Source organism: Somniosus microcephalus, chromosome 13 (assembly GCF_052327205.1).
Source record: "Somniosus microcephalus isolate GS21.2 chromosome 13, FLI_Smic_1.0, whole genome shotgun sequence".
Classification (NCBI taxonomy): Eukaryota; Metazoa; Chordata; class Chondrichthyes; order Squaliformes; family Somniosidae; genus Somniosus; species Somniosus microcephalus.
Genome location: NC_140999.1, coordinates 71,169,100 through 71,192,521, shown reverse-complemented (window position 1 = coordinate 71,192,521; position 23,422 = coordinate 71,169,100). Strand labels below are relative to the sequence as shown.

The window sequence follows — 23,422 nt, the reverse complement described above, 5'->3', positions numbered from 1 at the left end:
GAGATGAAGTTGTCGCCTACTCTGTATTTGGTCTCCTGCAAAGGAAGTACACAAATGAAAGTGTGTTTGCATCCCTGAATAGTGGTGTCGGAGGAGGTAAATGAACAGGTGTTGTCTGTCCTGTGGTTGCATGGAGACATGCCGGGGAAGGAAGAACAAAGGAAGAACAACTAGAAGTAGGCGGAGGGGAAATGTGCTTGGCAGTGGAATTGCGTTGTAGGTGAATGCAGAGGCTGGTGGGATGGAAGGTGAAGATAAGCAGATAAAAGATGTCACCGTGGAAACCAGCACAGATCCTGGCTTTGCTTGCCTTATTGTAGGACTTAAAATCTTATTCATGCCCTTCCCCAGACCGCTTACTCCATTGCATCGATGACTGTATTGGTGCTGTGTCCTGTTCTTGTTCCAGTCTGGAGAATTAAAGAGCAGAGATCTGGGAAATGGGGCAGAGATGGTCAAGGGTCTTGCTAACCACTGGCATTTCGACTGATGAATAAGGAAGACATTTTGGAAGCTCAAGTGTAGTGATTGGCGAAAATGTGATGGAGACAACAAAACTGAGAAAGTGGTGGCATCTGGATGGGAAGAAGCATTATCAAAGGGGCTTGTGGGAGTGAATGGGCTTCTAATGAGATTGACGTGCGATGGTGAGGGATGGAGGGAAATTAGATGCATACTTAATGACATTCTCCAAATTAGAGCAAGAGTAGGAAGCAGTGCCAGCACAATAGTCATTAACAAAGGAAGAGGTCTGGTAGGGGCCCTGAGTAGAATTCAATCAGTGTTCCACATATCCTACAATAATGCAGACATAGCTGGGACCTGTGCAGGTTCCCATAGTGACACCTTTTATCTGGTGGAAGTGAGTGAAGTTCAAGATGAGAACAGGTTCAGCCAGGTGGAGGAGGGTGGCAGTGGACAGGGACAGGTTGGGTTGCTGTTCAGGGCAAAAGCAGAGCCTGGTAACTATCCTAGTAAAGGATGGAGGTATAGAGGAATTGGACGTTCATGGTGAAAAGGAGACAATAGAGGCGGAAAAATCTGAAATTATTAAAGCAACAGAGGGCTGCACAAGACTCTGGGGAATTCCGCCCTTTACCAACTTAAAAGCCCCGAGTGGAATTCTTGCCATCTGGAGCTGATGTCTGAGTCCCTTTTGAGGCCTTAATTAGACTAAAATAATTGATCCCACAGGGGATTGATTACCTTGTGTCTCGAGGCAAAATGGTTTCTTTAAAGCCGAATACTGCGAAAGTGACTGTTTATCCTCGATCTAGAGGTACCTCGAGCAGAGCGGTTGTGGCCCTCAACAGGGCTGGATTGGGGTGCGGGGTGCTGCTGATGTGCCTTTGCAGCTTGCCCCAACCCAGCAAATGATCCTGTCTCTGTAATTTGAGCTAGGGTCAGCAGCCAAACATGTGGGCGGACAGGGGATCTGCTCTGCCACACTTCTGCTGGTGGATTGGCCCCCTGTGGAATTTCTGCCCCCTATTGTTTAGATTGGACAGTGAACGTTTCTTCACCCTGGTCACACTGAGATTCCTAGTCACCTTTTCACACATTGTTGTCCCAATGGATTTCTTGCCATACTTTTTATTTTCCTGTTATGGTTTTGTATTGGTAGCTGCAATGTTACATGGTAACTTTCTTTTTAACTGTATCGGATGTGCCACATACTTCATTTGAGTATCTAAGTGGTGAGGAGTAACTAAGAACAGTCGTCTCACTCTTGACAATTGACTTCTAGGAATGGAGAATTGATGAGCCAGCAAAGGTTGATCCAGAGATTCAGCAGAGTGGCCTCGGTGATTAGTAGTGCACACCAATGGACACAGTATAGCAGCGAAGGAAATGAAGAGGGAACAGCGCATGTGTGCAGTCACCGTGGGGCTGCTCAAGACAAAAAAGATATTGCGCCTCTTCCTATAATTGTGTCTCTGCTTGTCTCTCGCTCTCCAATTCTTTGTCTCCTTTGTTTTCCACACTGTGCTATCTTATTTCTCCACATGGCGCTCACACTTTCTCTCTCTCATCTCAATTGCTAGCTCATAGTTTTTTTTCGATCTTTTTTTTCCCCCTCCCTTTTTATGTAAGTTTGTAATGAGTAAATAAGTCATGGGAGGGAATTGGTGAGCTGACCACAGTTTGCCAGTGGTCCAGAAACACAGGGAATAGTGTCTGATACTCCTAGCTACTTAGTTATTGGGCCAATCATAAGAGACTTAATGGTCATGTGGTCCAAATGAATCAATCAGATCTCTATCTTTCTTTCCCCCCCCCCCTTTCTCCCTGCAAACCACCCCCCCCCCCCATCTCCCTGCAAAAACAACAAAGTCTCAACAAATGAGTCACCACTTTTCCACTAATTCCAACTTTATAACTCATCTCACCTTGTATCCCTGGGTACTTTGAGTTTCTTGCTCCTGTATTTGTTCCCCTCCTGTATTTGTTCCTAATTTAATGTAACTCGACTTTCATTTTTCTGGGTTTTCACATTGTACTTTGCAATGCAAATGTTTGACGGTGCCTGCACACTGGGATGTACTGTTGATCTTCCAGCACATGCGCTGTTCCCTCTTCATTTCCTCCGCTGCTATACTGTGTCCGTTGGTGTGCACTACTGATCACGAGGCCACTACTCGCCTCCGCTGAATCTGGAACAACCTTTGCTGGCTCATCAATTCTCCATTCCTCCTTGGCTCTCTATTTTCCAAGAGAATACCTCTAGTATTGCGGTTCAAACAGCACGCAGACGCTTGTCTCTGAACCTGAACTTTAGTTTGTCAGTGCTCCAAGCTGTCTCCACCCTATTTGTACATGAACTTCATCCTACCGTGGGACCTCAGACTTAACTTTGGGCTCGCTCTTGTTGTTTTCTCCCTATTCTACATTTACAACCAGCACTTTTTCCATCCTAATCTTTGCCATGCCTATGTAACCTGAATTTTCTCTGACTATTCGCATGTGTATTTTGGCTGCCACTCTGGACCCGAGCCCATTACTTCTATCTCTTTTCTCTTTACCACTTTTGGGCCCTTCTCTCCTGTCTCCTCCCCTTCCTCGTGTACTTTGCCCCCCCCCCAACCAATCCCGACCCAACTCTTCACACTTCCTTTACCTTCCTACTCTCCTGCTGCCATTCCAGTCTTGATACCTTTGTCGATAAGCCCACAGATTTCCTCTGTGCCTCTCTCTGCATTCTCCCAAGGGCCCATTGAGGCACTCATCACTGCCTCCATACAAGCAGCAACCCCAACTGCCCCATCCACCTCTCTCAGACCTTCCCACTCAATGCGCCTTCTGTGGGCTAATCTTGCCAACCTCTCCCACCACTGATCACATGGACTCTGCTAACAGATAACACCTCTCGCCAGAATGTCCATTCACTTGCAAATAAAATCCTTGCCATCCATTACCATTCTGCGGAGGATTGAATTGATATCATGGCCTTGATTGAAACGTGACTCATGGGTGATGACATCTTCCCTTACTGAAGCGTCCCCCCTGCCTGACTATACCTTCCAGCACCTGCCCCACCCAAACTGCCACAGTGACTGTGTGGCCCTTATCACCAAATATCACCTTGATCTGTTTCCCCCCGCCCCCCCCTACTCCTGGCACCTTCTCCTTTGAGCACCTAATCTTGTTTCCACCCCCTCGCTTCTCCTTTAACATCTTTGTTCTCTACTGCCCACCCAAGCATGGCCACCGCCTTGGCCTTGCCATATCACATCGTCTCTGTATTCCCATCATCTCAATCACGGACAAGGCCATCGCTGATCACTTCCTTTTATCCCTCAGCACTCAATCCCCTTCCAACTTCCCTTCTTTCTGCGTCCACCCCTAGAAATAAACTTTTCCATCAAGTCACTTGCCACATCACTTTGTTCGCCATGATACTTCTGCAGCTGTCGATCTACTCAATCACATCCTCACCTATGCCGTTAATGCCTTTGATCCTAGTAGATAGAACCACTGCACTCTCCCTGGTCATTCTCCCTTGCTACTGGAATTTTTTGAGGATGTAACTGGTAGAATAGATAAGGGAGAACCAGTGGATGTGGTGTATTTGGACTTTCAGAAGGCTTTCGATAAGAGATTAGCGTGTATAGTTAAGGCACATGGGATTGGGGGCAAGGTACTGACTTGGATAGCGAACTGGTTGGCAGACAGGAAGCAAAGAGTTGGAATAAACGGGTCTTTTTCCGAGTGGCAGGTAGTGACTAGTGGGGCACCGTAGGGATCGGTGCTAGGACCCCAGCTATTCACAATATATATAAATGATCTAGACGAGGGAACTAGATGTAATATCTCCAAGTTTGCAGATGAGACAAAGCTGGGTGGGCGTGTGTGCTGTGAAGAGGATGCTGAGAAACTCCATTATGATTTGGACAGGTTGGGTGATTGGGCAGATGCAGTATAATGTGGATAAATGCGAGGTTATCCACTTTGGTGGTTAAAAACAGGAAGGCAGATTATTATCTGGACGGCAATAGATTGGGAAAAGGGGAAATGCAACGAGACCTGGGTGTCCTTGTGCACCAGTCGCTGAAGGTAAGCATGCAGGTGCAGCAGGCGGTTAAGAAGGCAAATGGTATGTTGGCCTTCATAGCGAGAGGAATCGAGTACAGGAACAAGGATGTCTTGCTGCAGTTGTACAGGGCCTTGGTGAGACCACACCTTGAATATTGTGTGCAGTTTTGGTCACCTTACCTGAGGAAGGACGTTCTTGCCATGGAAGGAGTGCAGCGAAGATTCACCAGACTGATACCTGGAATGGCAGGAATGATGTAAGGAGAGATTGGGTCGATTGGGCTTATATTCACTGGAGTTTAGAAGAATGAGAGGGGCTCTCATTGAAACTTATAAGATTCTAACAGGACTGGACAGACTTGATGCAGGAAGGATGATCCTGATGGCCGGGGAGTCCAGAACCAGGGGTCACAGTCTAAGGATAAGAGGTAAGCCATTTAGGACAGAGATGAGGAATTTCTTCACCCAGAGAGTGGTGAACCTGTGGAATTCTCTACCACAGAAGGCATTAGTGGCCAATTCATGAAATATATTCAAGGAGTTAGATATATTTCTTAAGGTTAAAGGGATCAAGGGATATGGGGAGAAGGCAGGGACAGGGTACTGAATTTGGATGATCAGCCATGATCTCATTAAATGGCGGAGTAGGCTCGAGGGGCCGAATGGCCTACTCCTGCTGCTATCTTCTATGTTTCTATGCCACTATCTTTGCTCCCTTAAGTCCAACGGGCGCAGATATGAACGTATATCGCACACAACTGGTTTAACAATTCATCGCCAGATCTGGCTGGACCACATAAAGAACTATCGGGCCATGCCCTCCTCTAGCAAAACTGCTCACTGTTCCAGGATCATCCTGGAATGCAAAGATTAGCCCCGGCTTCTATTACTGTCTGCCAATTATTCCTTAAACCCCTCTCCCCTGCCCCCTCCACCCTCTGCTCCAACGACAAATGCAAGGAGCTCACTAACTTTTGTCACTAAAATTGAGACTGTCTGTTCAGCTGCCTCTCTTTCATCCCTCCCCTTTGACCTAGTCCTGAACTTGCATCTTTCTCTAGTTTGTTTCCTATCTCCCCTCATGCCCACTCCAAATCATCTTGTCCATGAGACCCACCTCCTGCTCTCTGAACCCTATTCCCACAAAACCGCTGACCACTCAACTTCCTTTCCTGGCCCCCATGTTAGTTGACATTGTAAATGGTTCCCTCTTCTCAGCTACTTGTGCTTCTCTTTCACATCTGCCGTCATAGAATCATACCGCACAGAAAGAGGCCATTTGGCCCATCGTGCCTATGCTGGCTCTGAAGGAGCTGCCAATTTGTCCCACTCCCCTGCTGTTTCCTCATAGCCCCGGATACTTTTCCTTTTTAGATTGAGATCCAATTCCCTTTTGAAAGTTATTATGGATTCTGCTTCCATCACCCTTTCAGGCAATGCATTCCAGATCATCATAACTAGCTGTGTTTAATTTTTAAAAATTACAGAAAATCTCATCTCCCTCCTGACTCTTTTTTGCCAATTAGTTTAAATCTGTGTCCTCTGGTTACTGACCCTCCTGCCAGTAGAAACCGTTTCTCTCTATCAAAGCCCCTCATAATTTTGAACACCTTTATTAAATCTTACCTTAACCTTCTCTGCTCTAAGGAGAACAATCCCAGCTTCTAGAAACATACAGGGTAGGATAAAGGAAAAAAAAGGGAGGTGTATGACAGATACCGAGGGCTAAATACTCCAGAACCTTTAGAGGAGTGCAGAAAGTGCAGGGGTGCAATTAAAAATGATATTGGGAAACGAGAGAGAGAGAGAGCATGAAAAATTCTTGGCAAGGAAAACCCCAAAGATGCTTCATAAATATATTAAGAGTAAGAGGATAACTAAAGAAAGGGTAAGGCCTATTAGAGATCATGAGGGTACTCTGTGTGTGGAGGCGGGTTCTTAATTAATACGTTGCGTCTGTTTTCACAAAGGAGAGGGGCGAAGCAGGCATTGCTATTGGGGGGGGGGGGCGGTGAAATATTAGATGAAATAAGCATAGTGAGAGAGGAAGTATTAAGGGGTTTAGCAGCTTTAAAAGTGGATAAATCTCCAGGCCCGGATGAAATGTATCCCAGGCTGTTAAGCGAAGCAAAAGAGGAAATAGCAGAGGCCCTGACCATCATTTTTCAATCCTCTCTGGCTTCAGGTGTGGTGCTGGAGGACTGCTAATGTGGTACCCTTGTTTAAAAAGGGAGAAAAGGATAGACCAAGTAATAACAGGCCAGTCAGCCTAACCTCGGTGGTGGGAAAATTATTGGAAAGAACTCTGAAGGACAGGATAAATCTTCATTTAGAAAGACACGGGTTAATCAAGGATAGTCAACACGGATTTGTTAAGGGAAGGTCGTGTCTGACAAACTTGATTGACTTCTTTGAAGAAGTAACCCGGAGGGTAGATGAGGGTAGTGCGTTTGATGTAGTATATATGGACTTTAGCAAGGCTTTTGATAAGGTTCCACATGGCAGACTGGTCACGAAGTTAAAAGCCCATGGGATCCAGGGCAAAGTGTCAAGTTGGATTCAAAACTGGCTTGGAGGCAGGAAGCAGAGGGTAATGGTTGATGGGTGTTTTTGTGACTGGAAGGCTGTTTCCAGTGGGGTTCTGCAGGGCTCAGTACTAGGTCCCTTGCTTTTTGTGGTATATATCAATGATCTAGAGTTGAATATAGGGGGTATGATTAAGAAGTTTGCAGATGACACTAAAATCAGCTGTGTGGTTTATACTGAAGAAGGAAGCTGTAGACTGCAGGAAGATCAGGTGGGCAGAACAGTGGCAAATGCAATTAAATCCGGAGAAGTGTGAGGTAATGCATTTGGGGAGGGCTAACAAGGAAAGGGAATACACATTAAATAACAACAGAAAATGCTGGAAAAACTCAGCAGGTCAGGCAACATCCGTGGAGAGAAATTTGAGTTGACGTTTCGGGTTGAACCCTTCTTCAAAACGGTTGGACACAGATTAGTGTAGAGGAACAAAGGAGTACATGTCCACAGATCCCTGAAGGTAGCAGGCCAGGTAGATAAGGTGGTTAAGAAGGCATATGGAATAGCCGTGGCATAGAATACAAGAGCAGGGGGGTTATGCTTCAACTGTATAAAACATTAGTTAGGCCTCCGCTAGAGTACTTCGTGCAATTCTGGTCACCCCATTACAGGAAAGATGTGATTGCACTAGAGAGGGTACAGAGGAGATTTACAAGGATGTTGCCGGGAGTAGAGAATCTTGGATATGAGGAAAGACTGGATAGGCTGGGTTTGTTTTCCTTGGAACAGAGGAGGCTGAGGGGAGACCTTATTGAGGTGTATAAAATTATGAGGGGCCTAGATAAAGTGGATAGAAAGGACCTATTTCCCTTAGCAGAGGGGTCAAAAACCAGGGGGCACAGATTTAAAGTAATTGGTGGAAGGTTTAGAGGGGATTTATGGGGAAATTGCTTCACTCAGAGGGTTGTGGGGGTCTGGAACTCACTGCCTGAAAGGGTGGTAGAGGCAGAAACCCTAACCACATTTAAAAAGTACTTGGATGTGCACTTGGGATGCTGTAACCTGCAGAGCTACGGACCAAGAGCTGGGAAGTGGGATTAGGCTGGATAGTTTTTTGTTGGCTGGCGCGGACACGATGGGCCGAAATGGCCCCTTCCATGCTGTAACTTTCTATGATTCTCTAGACTCTCCACATAACTGAAACCCCCTCATTCCTGGTAATATTCTAGTAAATCTCCTCTACAGCCTTGCCAAGGCCCTGATGTCCTTTCTAATGTGTAATCCCCAGAATTGGATGCAGTGCTCTAGCTGAGTCTAACCAGTGATTTATAAAGATTTATCATATCTTCCTTGCTTTTGTACTCTATGCCTCTATTTATAAAGCCAAAGATCTGTGTGCTTTATTAACTTTTAACTATCAACTTTTCCTGCCATCTTCAAATATTTTGTGCATGTGAACCCCCAGGTGTCTCTGCTCCTGCACCCCCTTTAAAATTGTACCATTTAGTTTATGCTGCCTCTCGTCATTTCTGCTTCCAAAATACATAATTTCACACTTGTCTCTTAAATTCCATCTGCCATGTGTCTGCCCTTTTAACCAGTCTGTCTATGCCCTCCTGAAGTCTGTTACTATCTTCCTCACTGTTTACTACATTTCCAAGCTCGCCCCCTCATCAGAAAACCCATCTTTGACATGTCTGAAAACCTCCTTTTCTCTGAAGTCTTTGAACGTGTTATGCCTCCCAAATACATACCCATCTTTCGTGCAATTCCATGTTCAAACCTCCAATCAGGTTTCCACCCTGCCGCAGTACTGAAACGGCTTAATCGAAGTCACAAATAACATCCACCTCTGTAATATCACCCATCTCTGCCCCTACCTCAGCTCATCTGCTGCTGAAGCCCTCATCTATGCTTTTGTTACCTCCAGACTCGTCTATTCCAACGCTCTCTTGGCCAGCCTCCCACCTTGCACCCTCTGTAAACGAGCTATCCAAAATAGCTGCCCATATCCAAACTCGCACCAAGTCTGTTCGCCCATCATCTCTGCTTGCTGACCTACATTGGCTCCCAGTCTGGCAATGCCTCAATTTTAATTTCTCATTCTTGTGTACAAATCCCTCTATGGCTTTGCCCCTTCCTATCTCTAACCCGATACCCTTCCCAAGAACTCTGCGTTCATCCAACTCTGGCCTCTCGTGCATCCCCATTCTCTTGGCCTCACCATTGGCAACCGTGCCTTCAGCTATCTACGCCCTAAGAACTGGCGTTCTCTCTCTAATCCTCTCCTTATAACCTAGCTTTTGGTCACCTGTCCTAATATCTCCTTCTTGGTTTGGTGTCAAGTTTTGCCAAATTGGGCTTCTGCGAAGTGCCTTGGGATGTTTTCCTACATTAAAGGTGCTATATAGATGCAAGTGGGTGTTGTTTTGCTCCTGTTACACTGGTTGCTACTATAAAGCATAGCAGCGCCATCTATTGGTAAAACTTTGCAACTATCTGAGCAACAAATGATTCAAAAACAAAAGTTGAAAACACTCAGCAAATCGGGCTTTTTTATTAAAGGCAAGAACAGGAAGCAGCATCGACAGTCATCTATGTAACAGAAGAGATCAGGGAGGGGACATGAGTACTGCTGGAATCTGTTGTCATTTTGAGTAATAGAAATTTGCAGCACAGAAGGAGGCCAACTCTCCAGCAGCTATCCATTTAACCTCGGTTTTGCTTCAAAAATTGTCTTTATCAAATAGTTATGAACTTTTCCTTTAAAAGGCGTTTGCTGATTCTAGTTCCACCACATTTTTCTGTCTGGGGATTCCATGCCCTAAGCCCTCTAGTCTCTCCATGGCTAAAGCTTTTCATTGCTGGTATTGTTACTGTTGAATTTTGTTTTATTTTTGGAACATGGGCACCATTGGCAAGGCAGTATTTATTGCCCATCCCAAGTAGGGAACTCCAGGATGTTAACCCAGCAATGACGAAAGAATGGTGATATATGTTCAGGTTTGGTTGGTGTATGATTCGGAGGAAAACTTGAAGATGATCATCGTCCCATCATTTTGTGCCCTTGTCCTCTTTGATGGTAGAAGTCACAGGGATGAGAGGTTCTGAGGGGTAAACTTGGCAAGTTGCTGCAGCATATCCTTTAGATAGTACATCCTGCAGCCAAAGTGCACTGATGGTTTGGTGGGTGGATATTGTTGGTGTACAGATCAAGCACACTGCTCTGTCCTGGCCGGTGTCGAGTTCCCAGCCTCTGTACCTATGTATTGATGAGGCTGGTCCACTGCAGCTTCTGATCAAAAATGATGCCCCAGCATGTTGATGGTGGGGGACCTGGTGCTGGAGCTGTTGAGGTCATTAGATGTTTTTCTTGTTTGAGATGGTCATTGCCTGGCACTTGTGGCATAAATGTTACTTACCACTTGGATGTTGTCCAGGTCCTGCTGTAGGCTGGCATAGACTGCTTCATTATTTCAAGAATTGTGAATGGAGCTGAACACAGTGGAATTGTCCACCATCAGCCCCAGTCCTCACTTTATGACAGAGGGAAAGTCATTGATGAAGCAGCTGAAGATGCTTGGGCCAAGGACACTGCCTGAGGAACTTGGGCAGTAATGTCCTGGGGCTGCGATGATTGGCTTCCAACAACTGCGACCATTTTCCTGTACCAGGTATGACTCCAGCCACTGGAGGATTTTCCCCTTGACCCCCATTTTTGCTAAGGGTCCTTGCTGCTACAGTCAGTTTCTGCCTTGATGTCGAGGGCAGCTACTCTCACTTCTCCTCTGGCATTTAGCTCTTGCATCCATGTTTTGGTCAAGGGTGACGAAATTCAGAGCCAAGTGTTTCTGGAGGAGCCCAAACTACTCCTGTCTTGATAAAATAACACACCCTGTAACTCAGCGATTCCCAGATTGTGGACTGCGAGGAGGATGCCAGCTGTAACTCGCTAACCGGTCATTCCTGCAATATGTATTTTCTCCATTGGTCGTGTTGCAGCAATCCCCTCAGCTCAGGCAGATTCCTGACTCCTCAAACTCAATACTCTGCAGTTTAAATGCTTCACTCCATTAACTAAAGAAGTTGAACCTCTGTGCAGTATAAATTTCTTTTTGGAAATCCTCATGAACCAAGATCTCCGCTGCCATAGAGAAATAAATAGAACGTTGGTGCCTTGAGTTGTGTAGCTCTGTGAAGTGTCTATTCCTGCATTGAAGACCTCATGAGCACTTTGGCCTCCTGATGTTTAGAGGAAATAGATAAGTAGACCTCCTTTTAAAAACTATCTCGGCCTCAAAAATACTTTATTACCCAGTGTTCTGCCCCTTTCTGCAAAGTTTATTTTTGCCCTGCTTGGATTTAGTGTTGCTGCTTGCGTGGTGTCATCTTAAATTGAGAAGTAAATTAATAATTGCATCCGCAGCCATGGATCCTCAATGTTTACATTAAAAGAAAATTATTTTATCTCCTCCAATGATTCATGACTCCCTGTCCCACCGGTCAGCCACCGGGGCCGCAGGGCGAGCGCGTGGAGCCACAGGGAACCGAGGGCGAACGCTTGGAGCCACGGGGACCCTAGGGCGAGTGCTTGGCGCCGCCAGGGCCGCGGGGCGAGCGCGCAGAGCCACCGGGGCCGTAGGGCGAGCGCTCGGAGCCATGGGGGCTGCAGGGCGAACGCTCGGAGCCACGGGTACCCTAGGGTGAGCGCGTGGAGCCACGGGTACCCGAGGGTGAGCGCGCGGAGCCACGGGGGCCGCAGGGCGAGCGCTCGGAGCCATGGGGACCCTAGGGCGAGCGCTCGGCGCCACGGGGACCCTAGGGCGCGCGCTCGGAGCCATGGGGGCCGCAAGGTGAATGCTCAGCCGCGGGGTGAGCGCTCGGAGCCACAGGGACCCTAGGGCGAGCGCTCGGAGCCACAGGGGCTGCGGAGCGAGCGCTCGGGGAGCCATGGGGGCCACGGAGCGAGCACTTGGGGCCACGGGGACCCTAGGGTGAGCGCGCGGGGTGAGTGCTCGGAGCCACGGGGCGAGCGCTTGGAGCCGCGGGGCGAGCGCTTGGAGCCGCGGGGCGAGCGCGCGCTCCGAGCCACCAGGGGCCGCGGGGCGAGCGCGCGCTCCGAGCCACCGGGAGCCGCGGGGCGAGCGCTCAAAGCCACGGGGGGCGCAGGGCGAGCCGTTTGAGCCACCGGGGCCGAAGGGCGAGCGGGTTGAGCCACCGGGACCGAAGTGACGTTTGGCGAGCGCTAGGGGCCGGAGGGCGAGCGCTCGGAGCCACGGGGGCCGCAAGGCGAGCGCTCGGAGCCGCGGGGCGAGCGCTCGGAGCCACGGGGGCCGCGGGGCGAGTGCTCGGAGCCGCGGGGCGAGCACTCGGTGCCACGGGGGCCGCGGGGCGAGCGCTCGGAGCCACGGGGGCCGCGGGGCGAGCGCTCGGAGCCACGGGTTGAGCGCTTGGAGCCACAGGGTCCGTGGGGCTAGTGCTCGGAGCAGCGGGGCGAGCACTCGGAGCCACGGGGACCCGAGGGCGAGCGCTCGGAGCCACGGGGGCCGCGGGGCGAGCGCTCGGAGCCACGGGGGCCGCGGGGCGAGCGCTCTCGGAGCCACGGGGGCCGCGGGGCGAGCGCGCGGGGCGAGCGCTCTGAGCCGCGGGGGCCGCTGGGCGAGCGCTCGGAGCCGCGGGGCGAGCGCTCTGAGCGGCGGGGGCCGCGGGGCGAGCGCTCGGAGCCGCGGGGGCCGCGGGGCGAGCGCTCGGAGCCACGGGGGCCGCAGGGCGAGCGCTCGGAGCCGCGGGGGCCGGGGGGCGAGCGCTCGGAGCCGCGGGGCGAGCGCTCGGAGCCGCGGGGCGAGCGCTCTGAGCCACGGGGGCTGCTGGGCGAGCGCTCTGAGCCGGGGGGCGAGCGCTCGGAGCTGCGGGGCGAGCGCACGGGGGCCGCGGGGCGAGCGGTTTGAGCCACCGGGGGCGAGCGGGTTGAGCCACCGGGGCCAAAGTGCCGTTTGGCGAGCACTAGGGGCCGCAGGGCGAGCGCTCGGAGCCACGGGGGCCGCAAGGCGAGCGCTCGGAGCCACGGGGGCCGCAAGGCGAGCGCTCGGAGCCACGGGGGCCGCAAGGCGAGCGCTCGGAGCCACGGGGGCCGCAAGGCGAGCGCTCGGAGCCACGGGGGCCGCAAGGCGAGCGCTCGGAGCCACGGGGGCCGCAAGGCGAGCGCTCTGAGCCACGGGGGCCGCAAGGCGAGCGCTCTGAGCCACGGGGGCCGCAAGGCGAGCGCTCTGAGCCACGGGGGCCGCAAGGCGAGCGCTCTGAGCCACGGGGGCCGCAAGGCGAGCGCTCTGAGCCACGGGGGCCGCAAGGCGAGCGCTCTGAGCCACGGGGGCCGCAAGGCGAGCGCTCTGAGCCACGGGGGCCGCAAGGCGAGCGCTCTGAGCCACGGGGGCCGCAAGGCGAGCGCTCTGAGCCACGGGGGCCGCAAGGCGAGCGCTCTGAGCCACGGGGGCCGCAAGGCGAGCGCTCGGAGCCACGGGGGCCGCAAGGCGAGCGCTCTGAGCCACGGGGGCCGCAGGGCGAGCGCTCGGAGCCACGGGGGCCGCAGGGCGAGCGCTCGGAGCCACGGGGGCCGCAGGGCGAGCGCTCGGAGCCACGGGGGCCGCAGGGCGAGCGCTCGGAGCCACGGGGGCCGCAGGGCGAGCGCTCGGAGCCACGGGGGCCGCAGGGCGAGCGCTCGGAGCCACGGGGGCCGCAGGGCGAGCGCTCGGAGCCACGGGGGCCGCAGGGCGAGCGCTCGGAGCCACGGGGGCCGCAGGGCGAGCGCTCGGAGCCACGGGGGCCGCAGGGCGAGCGCTCGGAGCCACGGGGGCCGCAGGGCGAGCGCTCGGAGCCACGGGGGCCGCAGGGCGAGCGCTCGGAGCCACGGGGGCCGCAGGGCGAGCGGTTTGAGCCACGGGGGCCACAGGGCAAGCGGCTTGAGCCACCGGGGCCGAAGTGCCGTTTGGCGAGTGCTAGGGGCCGCAGGGCGCGCGCTCGGAGCCACGGGGGCCGCAAGGCGAGCGCTCGGAGCCGCGGGGTGCGCACTCGGGGCCGCGGGGCGACCGGGTTGAGCCACCGGGGCCGAAGTGCCGTTTGGCACTCGCTCGGAGCCACCGGGGGCCGCGGGGCGCGCGCGCTCAGAACCACCGGGGGCCGCGGGTTGAGCCACCGGGGCCGAAGTGCCGTTCGGCGAGCGCTCGGTGCCCCGGGGGCCGCGGGGCGAGTGCTCGGAGCCACGGGGGCAAGCGCTCGGAGCCACAGGGACCCTAGGGTGAGCGCTCGGAGCCACAGGGGCCGCGGGGCGAGCGCTCAGAGCCCCGGGAGCCGCGGGGCGCGCGCTTGGAGCCACCGGGGGCCGCGGGGCGAGCGGTTTGAGCCACCGGGGCCGAAGGGCGAGCGGGTTGAGCCACCGGGGCCGAAGTGCCGTTAGGCGAGCGCTAGGGGCCGCAGGGTGAGCGCTCGGAGCCACGGGGGCTGCAAGGCGATTGCTCGGAGCCACGGGGGCCACGGGGCGAGCGCTCGCAGCCACGGGGCGAGCACTCGGAGCCACGGGGTCCGCGGGGCGAGCGCTTGGAGCCCTGGGGGCCGCGCGGAGCAAGCGCTGGGGGCCGCTGGGCGAGCGCTCGGGGGCGCGTGCTCGGAGCCACCGGGGGGCGCGGGGCGCGCGTTCGAGCCAACGGGGGCCGCGGGGCGAGCGGGTTGAGCCACCGGGGCTGAAGTGCTGTTTGGCGAGCGCTCGGAGCCGCGGGGCGAGGCCGCGGGGCGAGGCCGCGGGGCGAGGCCGCGGGGCGAGCGCTCGGAGCCGCGGGGCGAGCGCTCGGAGCCGCGGGGCGAGCGCTCGGAGCCGCGGGGCGAGCGCTCGGAGCCGCGGGGCGAGCGCTCGGAGCCGCGGGGCGAGCGCTCGGAGCCGCGGGGCGAGCGCTCGGAGCCGCGGGGCGAGCGCTCGGAGCCGCGGGGCGAGCGCTCGGAGCCATGGGGGCCGCGGGGCGAGAGCTCGGAGCCCCGGGGGCCGCGGGGCGAGCGCTCGGAGCCGCGGGGCGAGCGGTTTGAGCCACCGGGGCCGAAGGGCGAGCGGGCTGAGCCACCGGGGCCGAAGTGCCGTTAGGCGAGCGCTAGGGGCCGCAGGGTGAGCGCTCGGAGCCGCGGGGCGCGCGCTCGGAGCCACCGGGGGCCGCGGGGCGAGTGGTTTGAGCCACCGGGGCCGAAGGGCGAGCGGGTTGAGCCACCGGGGCCGAAGTGCCGTTAGGCGAGCGCTAGGGGCCGCAGGGTGAGCGCTCGGAGCCACGGGGGCCGCAAGGCGAGTGCTCGGAGCCGCGGGGCGAGTGCTCGGGGCCACGGGGCGAGCGCTCGGAGCCACGGGGGCCGCGGGACGAGCGCTCGGTGCCGCGGGGCGAGCGCGCGGAGCGAGCGCTGGGGGCCGCTGGGCGAGCGCTCGGGGGCGCGTGCTCGGAGCCAACGGGGGCCGCGGAGCGAGTGGGTTGAGCCACTGGGGCCGAAGTGCCGTTTCGCGAGCGCTCGGAGCCACGGGGGCCGCGGGGCGAGCGGCAGTGTTGGTTGCTGCCTACGAACTGTGAGCTGGTCAGTTTCCTGAACTGGAACTGCTGCTGCTGCCTTTGTAAACTTCTTTCAAAAATTAACACAAGTTTCAAGTACTTATTTAATAAGGTGGTGAGGCAATCTATTACATATAGTTGCTACTGAATAATTGTTTTCTGCATTATGGTGAGGGACACAACACTTGCAGCATGTCTGGGCCATGATGGTTTTTAGCGGGCAAATCGTGTTAACCTTATGTGTCCACTATAAGCGGTGCAGACTGTAGTATGTTTAGTGCACATTTCCTGTCCATCACACTCCTCTTTTGCACTCATATATTACTCATTTGAAGCTTAGTGCCTGAATATCTTCACTCTTAATTAACCTGTATGAATTCACTCAGTAACCAATTAATGGTTAATGAAGCTAGACCGCTTCTCAATAGAAAAAAAATACAGGAAAATGCAATTCTACTAGTAAATAAAGTTGTTACGGAGGATTATAGAAAGATATTATACAAATTCAGGAGTGAGAGGACATTATAAATTTAAGAAACTATAAATTAAACTAAAGGGCTTGCTGATTAGTGGACTCGACAAGACTTTTTTCTTGATTGCACCTCTATGAACCATTTTTCGACATTAAAGGTGCTGTATCAATGCAAGTTGTTGAGACCTTGTGCTGCAACAGTTGCTAACTGCGATGCGATATTCAAAAAGATGTTCATTCTTGATTCAGCATGTGTGGAAGTCTGGATAGGAGAAACAAACAATTGTGAGAAGGGGTCTATGCTGAGGGTTGAATGAGTTGAATCGTCTTAATGTCTGCAGGGTTATTCAAGCCCGAACTTTGTTACTGACGTTCAGTTCTTTGCCTTTCCAGGAAACGAGGCTGGGGAAGCTCATCAATGATGTACGGAAGAAAACCAAGAATGAGGAGCTTGCAAAGCGTGCCAAGAAACTGCTGCGGAGCTGGCAGAAGTTGTTGGTTGAGCCAGTCGGCCAGATTGAGTCTGTGCCCAGAGCGCTTCCCAACTCCCCTGGCTCAGCCAATGGTGGAGCTCATGCCTACAAGCATGACTTGCCGTCGCTGGCCACCAGCACTCCAACAGGGGGAGCCAAGCCAGTCCCAGATCTGAAAAGCAAGAATGACGTGCACAACTCCTACTCTTTGCTTGCTGACAAGCAGGGCAATCGGAAGCGGAAAGGGGAACACCGGGATGGCATAAAGGGGCCACCGTCCAAAGTCCCAAAGGCCAATAATGAACAGCTGCAGAACTCTACACCACCACCTTCCAATGGAATCCGGGGCAGTCCTGAAAATTTCCCAAGTCCTCCAGATATGGCATCTACAAACACCCACACCATCCCAGGCAAAAGCAGACCAGAGCACCAGGCACCATATGAAAATGACAAGCATAGCAAGATACCAGTCAATGCTGTGAAACCCCATACCAGTTCTCCAGGACTTGTAAGAAACCCAAGCACTTCCTCATTACTAAAGACTGCTATTCTGCAGCAGCATGGAAAAACAGATGATTGTGGAGGGCGTTATCGACCCAGTAGCCCCCGCTGTCAATCATTTAGCCCAAGGACTCTTAAACAGGAGATGCTGGGGAAACCCTCCACGACATATGCACCCAAGGGCTCTGTTTCTAGCCCGTCCCAGAGCTTTACAGGAACATCTGCTCTAGCAGGTCCCGATTCCGATAGGACAACGCCCCACTTACCCAAGAACAATATTCAGGTGCCATCCCCCGTGCCTGTATTGCAACTAGCCACGACGCCACCTCTGCCACCCCAGGCAAAAGGCTTGCACCCACCAGAGACCGAAAGCTCCTTAGATCGGCTGGGACACGCACCTGGTTTAGAAACCCTTGGTGAAAACCAACTGCAGCACCATACTGCGTCAACACTACAGCAGCAGCAGGACTCGCCGTACCCCTCGCACAGCCCCAATTCATCAACTTCACATCGCAGGGAATCCTTGCACAGTCATGAGTTGGATGCAGCGATGGGAGAGTTGTCCTCCAATGAGTGTGCCTCTTTTGGTTATGATAGCAAAAAGTCATCCAAGAAAAAATACAGGTCTAGAGACTATCAGGTGAACTTAGACGGACAAGTAATCGATGAAAGTGTAAAACCTGTACGGTTGAAAGAGCGTAGAATTACATTTGACCCTGCTACAGGGCAGATCAAACCTTTAACCCACAAGGATTCATCTCAGGCTGAAAGCCCGGTTCCACCTGAGCCCCATCGAACCACCGAAATTGTACAGGAACAGAGGGTAAACTTGCAAAGTACTTTAGATCAAACAAACTGGAAGGAGTTATCCAAAAACGAAATTATTCAGTCATACTTATCGAGACAGAGCTGCCTTCTTTCATCCTCGGGAGTGCAGCCCCCAGGAGGTCACATTGTTGAGTTTCTACAGCACGAAAGCCACAGGTATAGCACTAGCACAGAGGCCCGTGAGGTCCACGTATTAGTACCTACCGACTCTCCCTCAGAACTTCCTGGAGTCAGTAGGGAGATCAAAGATTCGGACGTTCACCGAATACACCAACAACACTGGGCAGGTGTGAACGGTTGCTTGGACAACCAGGGCAAATGGTATGATTGGACGCAGGGCATATCTTTGGACCCTCATGGTGATCAGGGACAATTGCACATACTGCCATACGTCTGTCTCGACTGAGCGCTAGTGCCCATTTGGTGTGCTTTGAGGTTTAAGGTCAGCTGGCGACAAACAAGTGGCTCTCACTTACTGGAAATGAGCAAAAGCCTCCGGGATGCAGGTTAAGGTTTTGAAGGTTCTGTTTCTCAGCCCCTCTGTGTACATCCCTCCCCCCACCCCTAATCCCCTCTCTTCTGCAGTTTGCTGCTATCAGTGTTTTAACCAAAATTGCGAAGGAGGGAAAGGAGCTCAGAAGGTTGTGAAGGAAAAAAGGAGGGGTGGTTGGTTCTGTTGTATAAACAACTCCCCACTCTGATTAAGGCAGGTCTTAACCAGGGGTCGACGAGCCCAGTGCGGAGCGGTTTGTCTGTAGGAGAGAATAGAGGCTCATTAAAGGTTCCAGCGCTTTACAATAGGCTGGATACGGTCTTGGGCAGGTACAGGAGCTTTATGTGGCATCAAAACTAAATGAATAATGTTACCTTAAAAAGTATGCATCTATTTATTTGATTTCATTTTCTCTTTTTTTAAAAACCCTTTAATTTGGCAGTGAGATATCTGTGAGACGAAATGTGCAAAAACTGTAGATCTTTTATTTACATCACGCATCCTCTTTTTTTCTTTTTTTGGGACGTATTTTTAAAGTGAAAAATCATGTCAGGCTGTGAACGTTTGCACAGTACAGCGTCATACCGAACATTCCATAGGTCTTCACATGCCGGGAGTTGCTGTCGTCTTCTGTTTAAACAGGGGATAAAATCCTTGGGTCTTCACGATCTAGGTTTAAAAATGTTTAAAAAAAAATCTATTTTAGGAAGTCAAAGATTTGGTTTGTGCTTTTTTTATTCTCCCGCCACCAGCCAAAATTCAAACATTGACTTTATAATTTTGTTCTCCGCTTTGCTCTCCTCTTGCTTGATCTCCACAAACGTTCTCGCTTCTCCAAATCCCAAAGTGGAAAAAAAAGAGGGTGCTACTAGTTTGCAACTTTGTACTGTGAGAAGTTGATTTAAAAAAAAAAATTCAAAAATTTTTTTCAAAAGGAATCTGTTTGTATGCTGGAGATATACTTGTTACCATTCCTTTAGATATTGTTTGCCTTATGGAATCCATCATACCACAACCGCAAAAACAAGAAGCCTTAGTGAATGTACAGAAATTAGACTTCTGTGTTCCTCACAATGCAGAAGGAATGACTTTGCTATTTGGTCCTTTTAAGTGGACACGTTGTGATATAAATGTGGAAACAATAAAAAAAAAATTTGCACAAAAAAACCTGTCCCCTTTTATTCAGAAAAGACTTCTATGGTGGATCTATACTTGCTTACAATAGAGAAGCAGATCACTGTGTGCTTTTAATCATCTGACTAATTACATAGGTTAGAAGTTAATGCAAACTCAAATGTGTTTCTCCTCCCAAGCTGTAAATTCATGATCAATTTTGTGTTTAATTCTGAAGTGGATTCTTCCACTGGTTTCTATTTCATGTGTAATCAGCCATGGATGTGAGCACAGTAAGTTTACTTTGATATGGTGTGAAATGTTTTGGTTGAATTGGAGCTGCACTGCTCTTGTTCCAGTTTCAAACTCTAATAAAAACCATATCCCTCCTGATGGCTCTGTGGATGGTGCGGGTGGTGCTGAACGATAGGCCAGGAAAATCCTGGCTTTCATCCATGGTCTGCTCTTGGAGGAATGATCTGTACCTATGGCAGTGAATGCACAATTGGTCTCCGTGCCCCTGAGCCAGGTGAGGATATATTGAGCAGGGTTCCTGTTAAGTTAACCAATTACTCCTGCTGGAAAACGTGTGCGTGTGTAGGTGACTGGATGTGGCTTGATTTCCCAATTCTGACCAGGCTTGCTGATGGAGGAAATCCAGGTGAGGCACCCGAGACGTCTTGGAACTGTGCCCTGACGTGAGTTGCTGCCTTCAGTCATAATGCGAAAAAATTAGGGAAATTCACTGCATTGTATCACTTGTTTAACTCTCTGCTTGTCTCTCTCTGATTTGTTCCAACCCACTCTCTTTGTCTGCCATGCTTTATTTCCTTATTTCTTTCTTCCTTATTTCTTTCTCTTTCCCCCCCATTACTCTATGTTCTATGTATTTTTGGAGATTGTTTAACTTTTCTTTAAAACAATTTTCACAACTATTGATTTCTTCCACTGAGATGTGGAATATGTAATGAATTTAATGGAGAACATAGAGCTCTTCCAAAGGCTCAGCGGTGAGTAGCTGAGCTACAGAGACCAACAAGGTTCCTGCTTGGAACTCTCTTATCTCGACCAGGGCAGTAAGAAGATTGCTACGCTTCACTTCATTGTGCTGGGTTGAGGAGGGGGCAATTGGCCTGGATTCTGGTTTTTGTTTACTACCTCTAGCAATGCCCTTGTGGTAGAATATGCCATGGTTCCGACATAAAAAAATTACCATTTGGGTGAGGTACAGAAAGGCTGCTGGTTTCTGCAATTACACTAGGTTATAATTCAGGAGGGGTAATTGAAAGAGGAAGTCACTTGGTGCTGTCAATGGTCATTGTATGTAGATTGCTTCTATTTAACTCTCTCAAAGGCTCACTGAGCAAACAGCAGATGCATTCGGATTATTTTAGCGGAGGGATCCCTCAGAGCATGCTCACACCACTGGGGGTAAGGATCCCATTCGAACTCAGTCATGGCTACCTGGGTTTGGATTTTGCGAAGAAGGGTCTCATTGGTGAATGTGGCCCAGTGCATCTGTGTGAGGAAACTAATCGATACAGGGCAGCCTTGGAAACACACATCTTTCTTTGAAATGTCCCTTTTGAATTAAATTTACAGAATACGTACTGTAAATTGGTATTTTTCCATTTAAAGCTTGAATCTCACTAATACCCCCTTCCCAAAAGAAACAATGATATAGAAAATAAGCTCTTAATATTCTCTCGTGTGGTTTCTCCCTTTCCCCTCACGGTCAACAGTTTTGTGCCCTTTTCACTTGAAGTTGGTGACTGCTGGTTCGCTGGTTGCTAGTTTACCCAACTGGCTGTTCTTCATGTGGAGGTGAAGCTCGTGAATTTCAAAAGACCTTCCAACCAGAGGTAGGAGAGAAGAAAAGATAATTGTACAAAAATTATTTTCTTTAATTGGCAAATATTGATGATGACATTAGGAAAACTGGCTTGGAAAGTAGTTGAGCCTGAGGTAGGAGGAATTAACAAAATCATACAGCACAGAAAGAAGCCTTGTGCCTGTGCCAGCTTTTGAAAGACCTGTCCAATTAGTCCCACTCCCCTGCTCTTTCTCCATAGTCCTGCAAATTTTTCATTTTCAAGTATTTATCCAATTCCCTTTTGAAAGTTACAATTGAATATGCTTTCACCTCCTTTTCAGGCAGTGCATTCCAGATCATCATAACTCGCTGCGTTTAAAAATTTCTCCTCCTCCTCTCCCCTTCTGGTCCTTTTTGCCAATTATTTTAAATCTGTGCCCTCTGGTTACTGACCCTCCTACCAGTGGAAACAGTTTCTCCCTATCAAAAAAAAAACCTTCATCGTTTTGAACACCTATTAAATCTGCCCTGAACCTTCTCTGCTCTACGGAGAAGAATCCCAGCTTCTCTAGTCTCTCCACATAAGTCCCTCATGCCTGGTACCATTCTTGTAAATCTCCTCTGCACCCTCTCCAAGGCCTTGACATCCAAAATAGTTTTAGCCGAGAAGAATTTGGGAGTCGTCCTTTCAGCTACTTTCGAGTCAGAATTAATAATTCCAGCCAATACTTGATTGCTATTTTGATTTTAAATTGTCCTGACACATTTTCATTTTGTATATTTTTTGACATAAGGTACCTTTAACAAATTTTGTTTCACGAAATAACCATTGAGTCCTTAACGCAGGCTTTTCAAATGGAAATGGTCTGAATGTGATCAACACATCACATAGCAGAGTTGTAGGTTCTGAGACTCCACACAGCAAGCCTTCTGATCCCTCCCTCGCACTCTTGGGAGACACCGAGTGGCGGTCAATGCGTTGCCCAGAAAGGAAAAGTTGGAAGGTCAGTCATTTGCCAGTGCCCCTCTGCACTTCCGAGAGTCCAGATTAAGAGTGGCACTCCTCTTGACTGTTCTGGCATGCGACAGAGAGACATAAAGAAGGAAAATAGATTTGAAAAGGGCAACAGGAAATTAATTTCATTGAGTTTGGAGGGGAAAAAAAACCTGTGTCCAAAAATGAAAAATAAGGTCAGTATTGAAACGAAACCTGACTGAGGCAATTGGCAAGTTGATGCCTACGTGAACTAATAGGTGTGCTGCCTTTTTTTTGGTGAGATTTTCTATGTTAAAATTAGTTTCCTGTGCTACGCATCATTCCTAGGCAAGCAAGTGATTCACACCCATGTGTCCATTGGCGCTATATTACAAAAACGATAGAGGCATTGGAGAAGGTGCAAAATAGATCTACAAGGATGCTACCAGAACTGAGAGTTTACACCCATCAGGAAGGACTGAACAGGCTGGGGCTATTTTCTCTAGAAAAGCGAAGGCTGAGGGGTGACCTAATAAAGGTCTTTAAAATTATGAAGGGGTTTGATAAAGTAGATGTAGAGAAAAGGTGGCGGGGGGGTGGAAAGAGACCAGAACTAGGGGCCATAATTATAGTAATAAATTCAATAAGGAATTCAGGAGAAACTTTTTTACCCAGAGAGTGGTTAGGATGTGGAACTTGCTACCACAGGGACTGGTTGAGGTGACTAGCAGAGATGCATTTGAGGGGAAGCTAGATAAACAAGTGATGGAGAAAGGAATAGAAGGATATGCTGATGGGGTTAAATGAAGTAGGGTGGGAAGGAGGCGTGTGTGGTGCATAAACACGGGCATAGACCAGTTGGGTTGAGTGGTCTTTTTCTGTGCTGTAAATTCGATATACAGTATGTACTCTGAAGCTGGCCACTAGTAGGCACACGAGCAACATTGTGTGATTCTTTGATTTTCTACCCCTGAACCACCGCGCCCCCCCCCAACCACCACGTCCCCCAAAAATATTCAGAAGAGCTAGGTGTCTGTTCAGTACTTTCTCACACTGATGGTTCTAATTGAAAACTTGCGTGCAAGTCCTTTGCCCCCATCTCAATGGAGCTGAAGTCGATGTTC

General features: G+C 50.8%; 1 protein-coding gene across 2 annotated transcripts in view; it reads left to right on the top strand.

Annotated features, from left to right (window-relative positions):
- The window catches only part of LOC147108409 (mediator of RNA polymerase II transcription subunit 26-like), a 187,103-nt gene extending 167,526 nt beyond the window's left edge, over positions 1-19,577 (top strand). For both annotated transcript variants that reach the window (XM_086005018.1, XM_086005020.1), the window contains one exon: positions 16,495-19,577. In XM_086005018.1, the coding sequence (XP_085861144.1) occupies positions 16,495-18,309 (1,815 nt within the window). In that variant the 3' untranslated portion in view covers positions 18,310-19,577. The remainder of the gene's footprint in view (positions 1-16,494) is intronic.
- Positions 19,578-23,422: the final 3,845 nt, after the last annotated feature.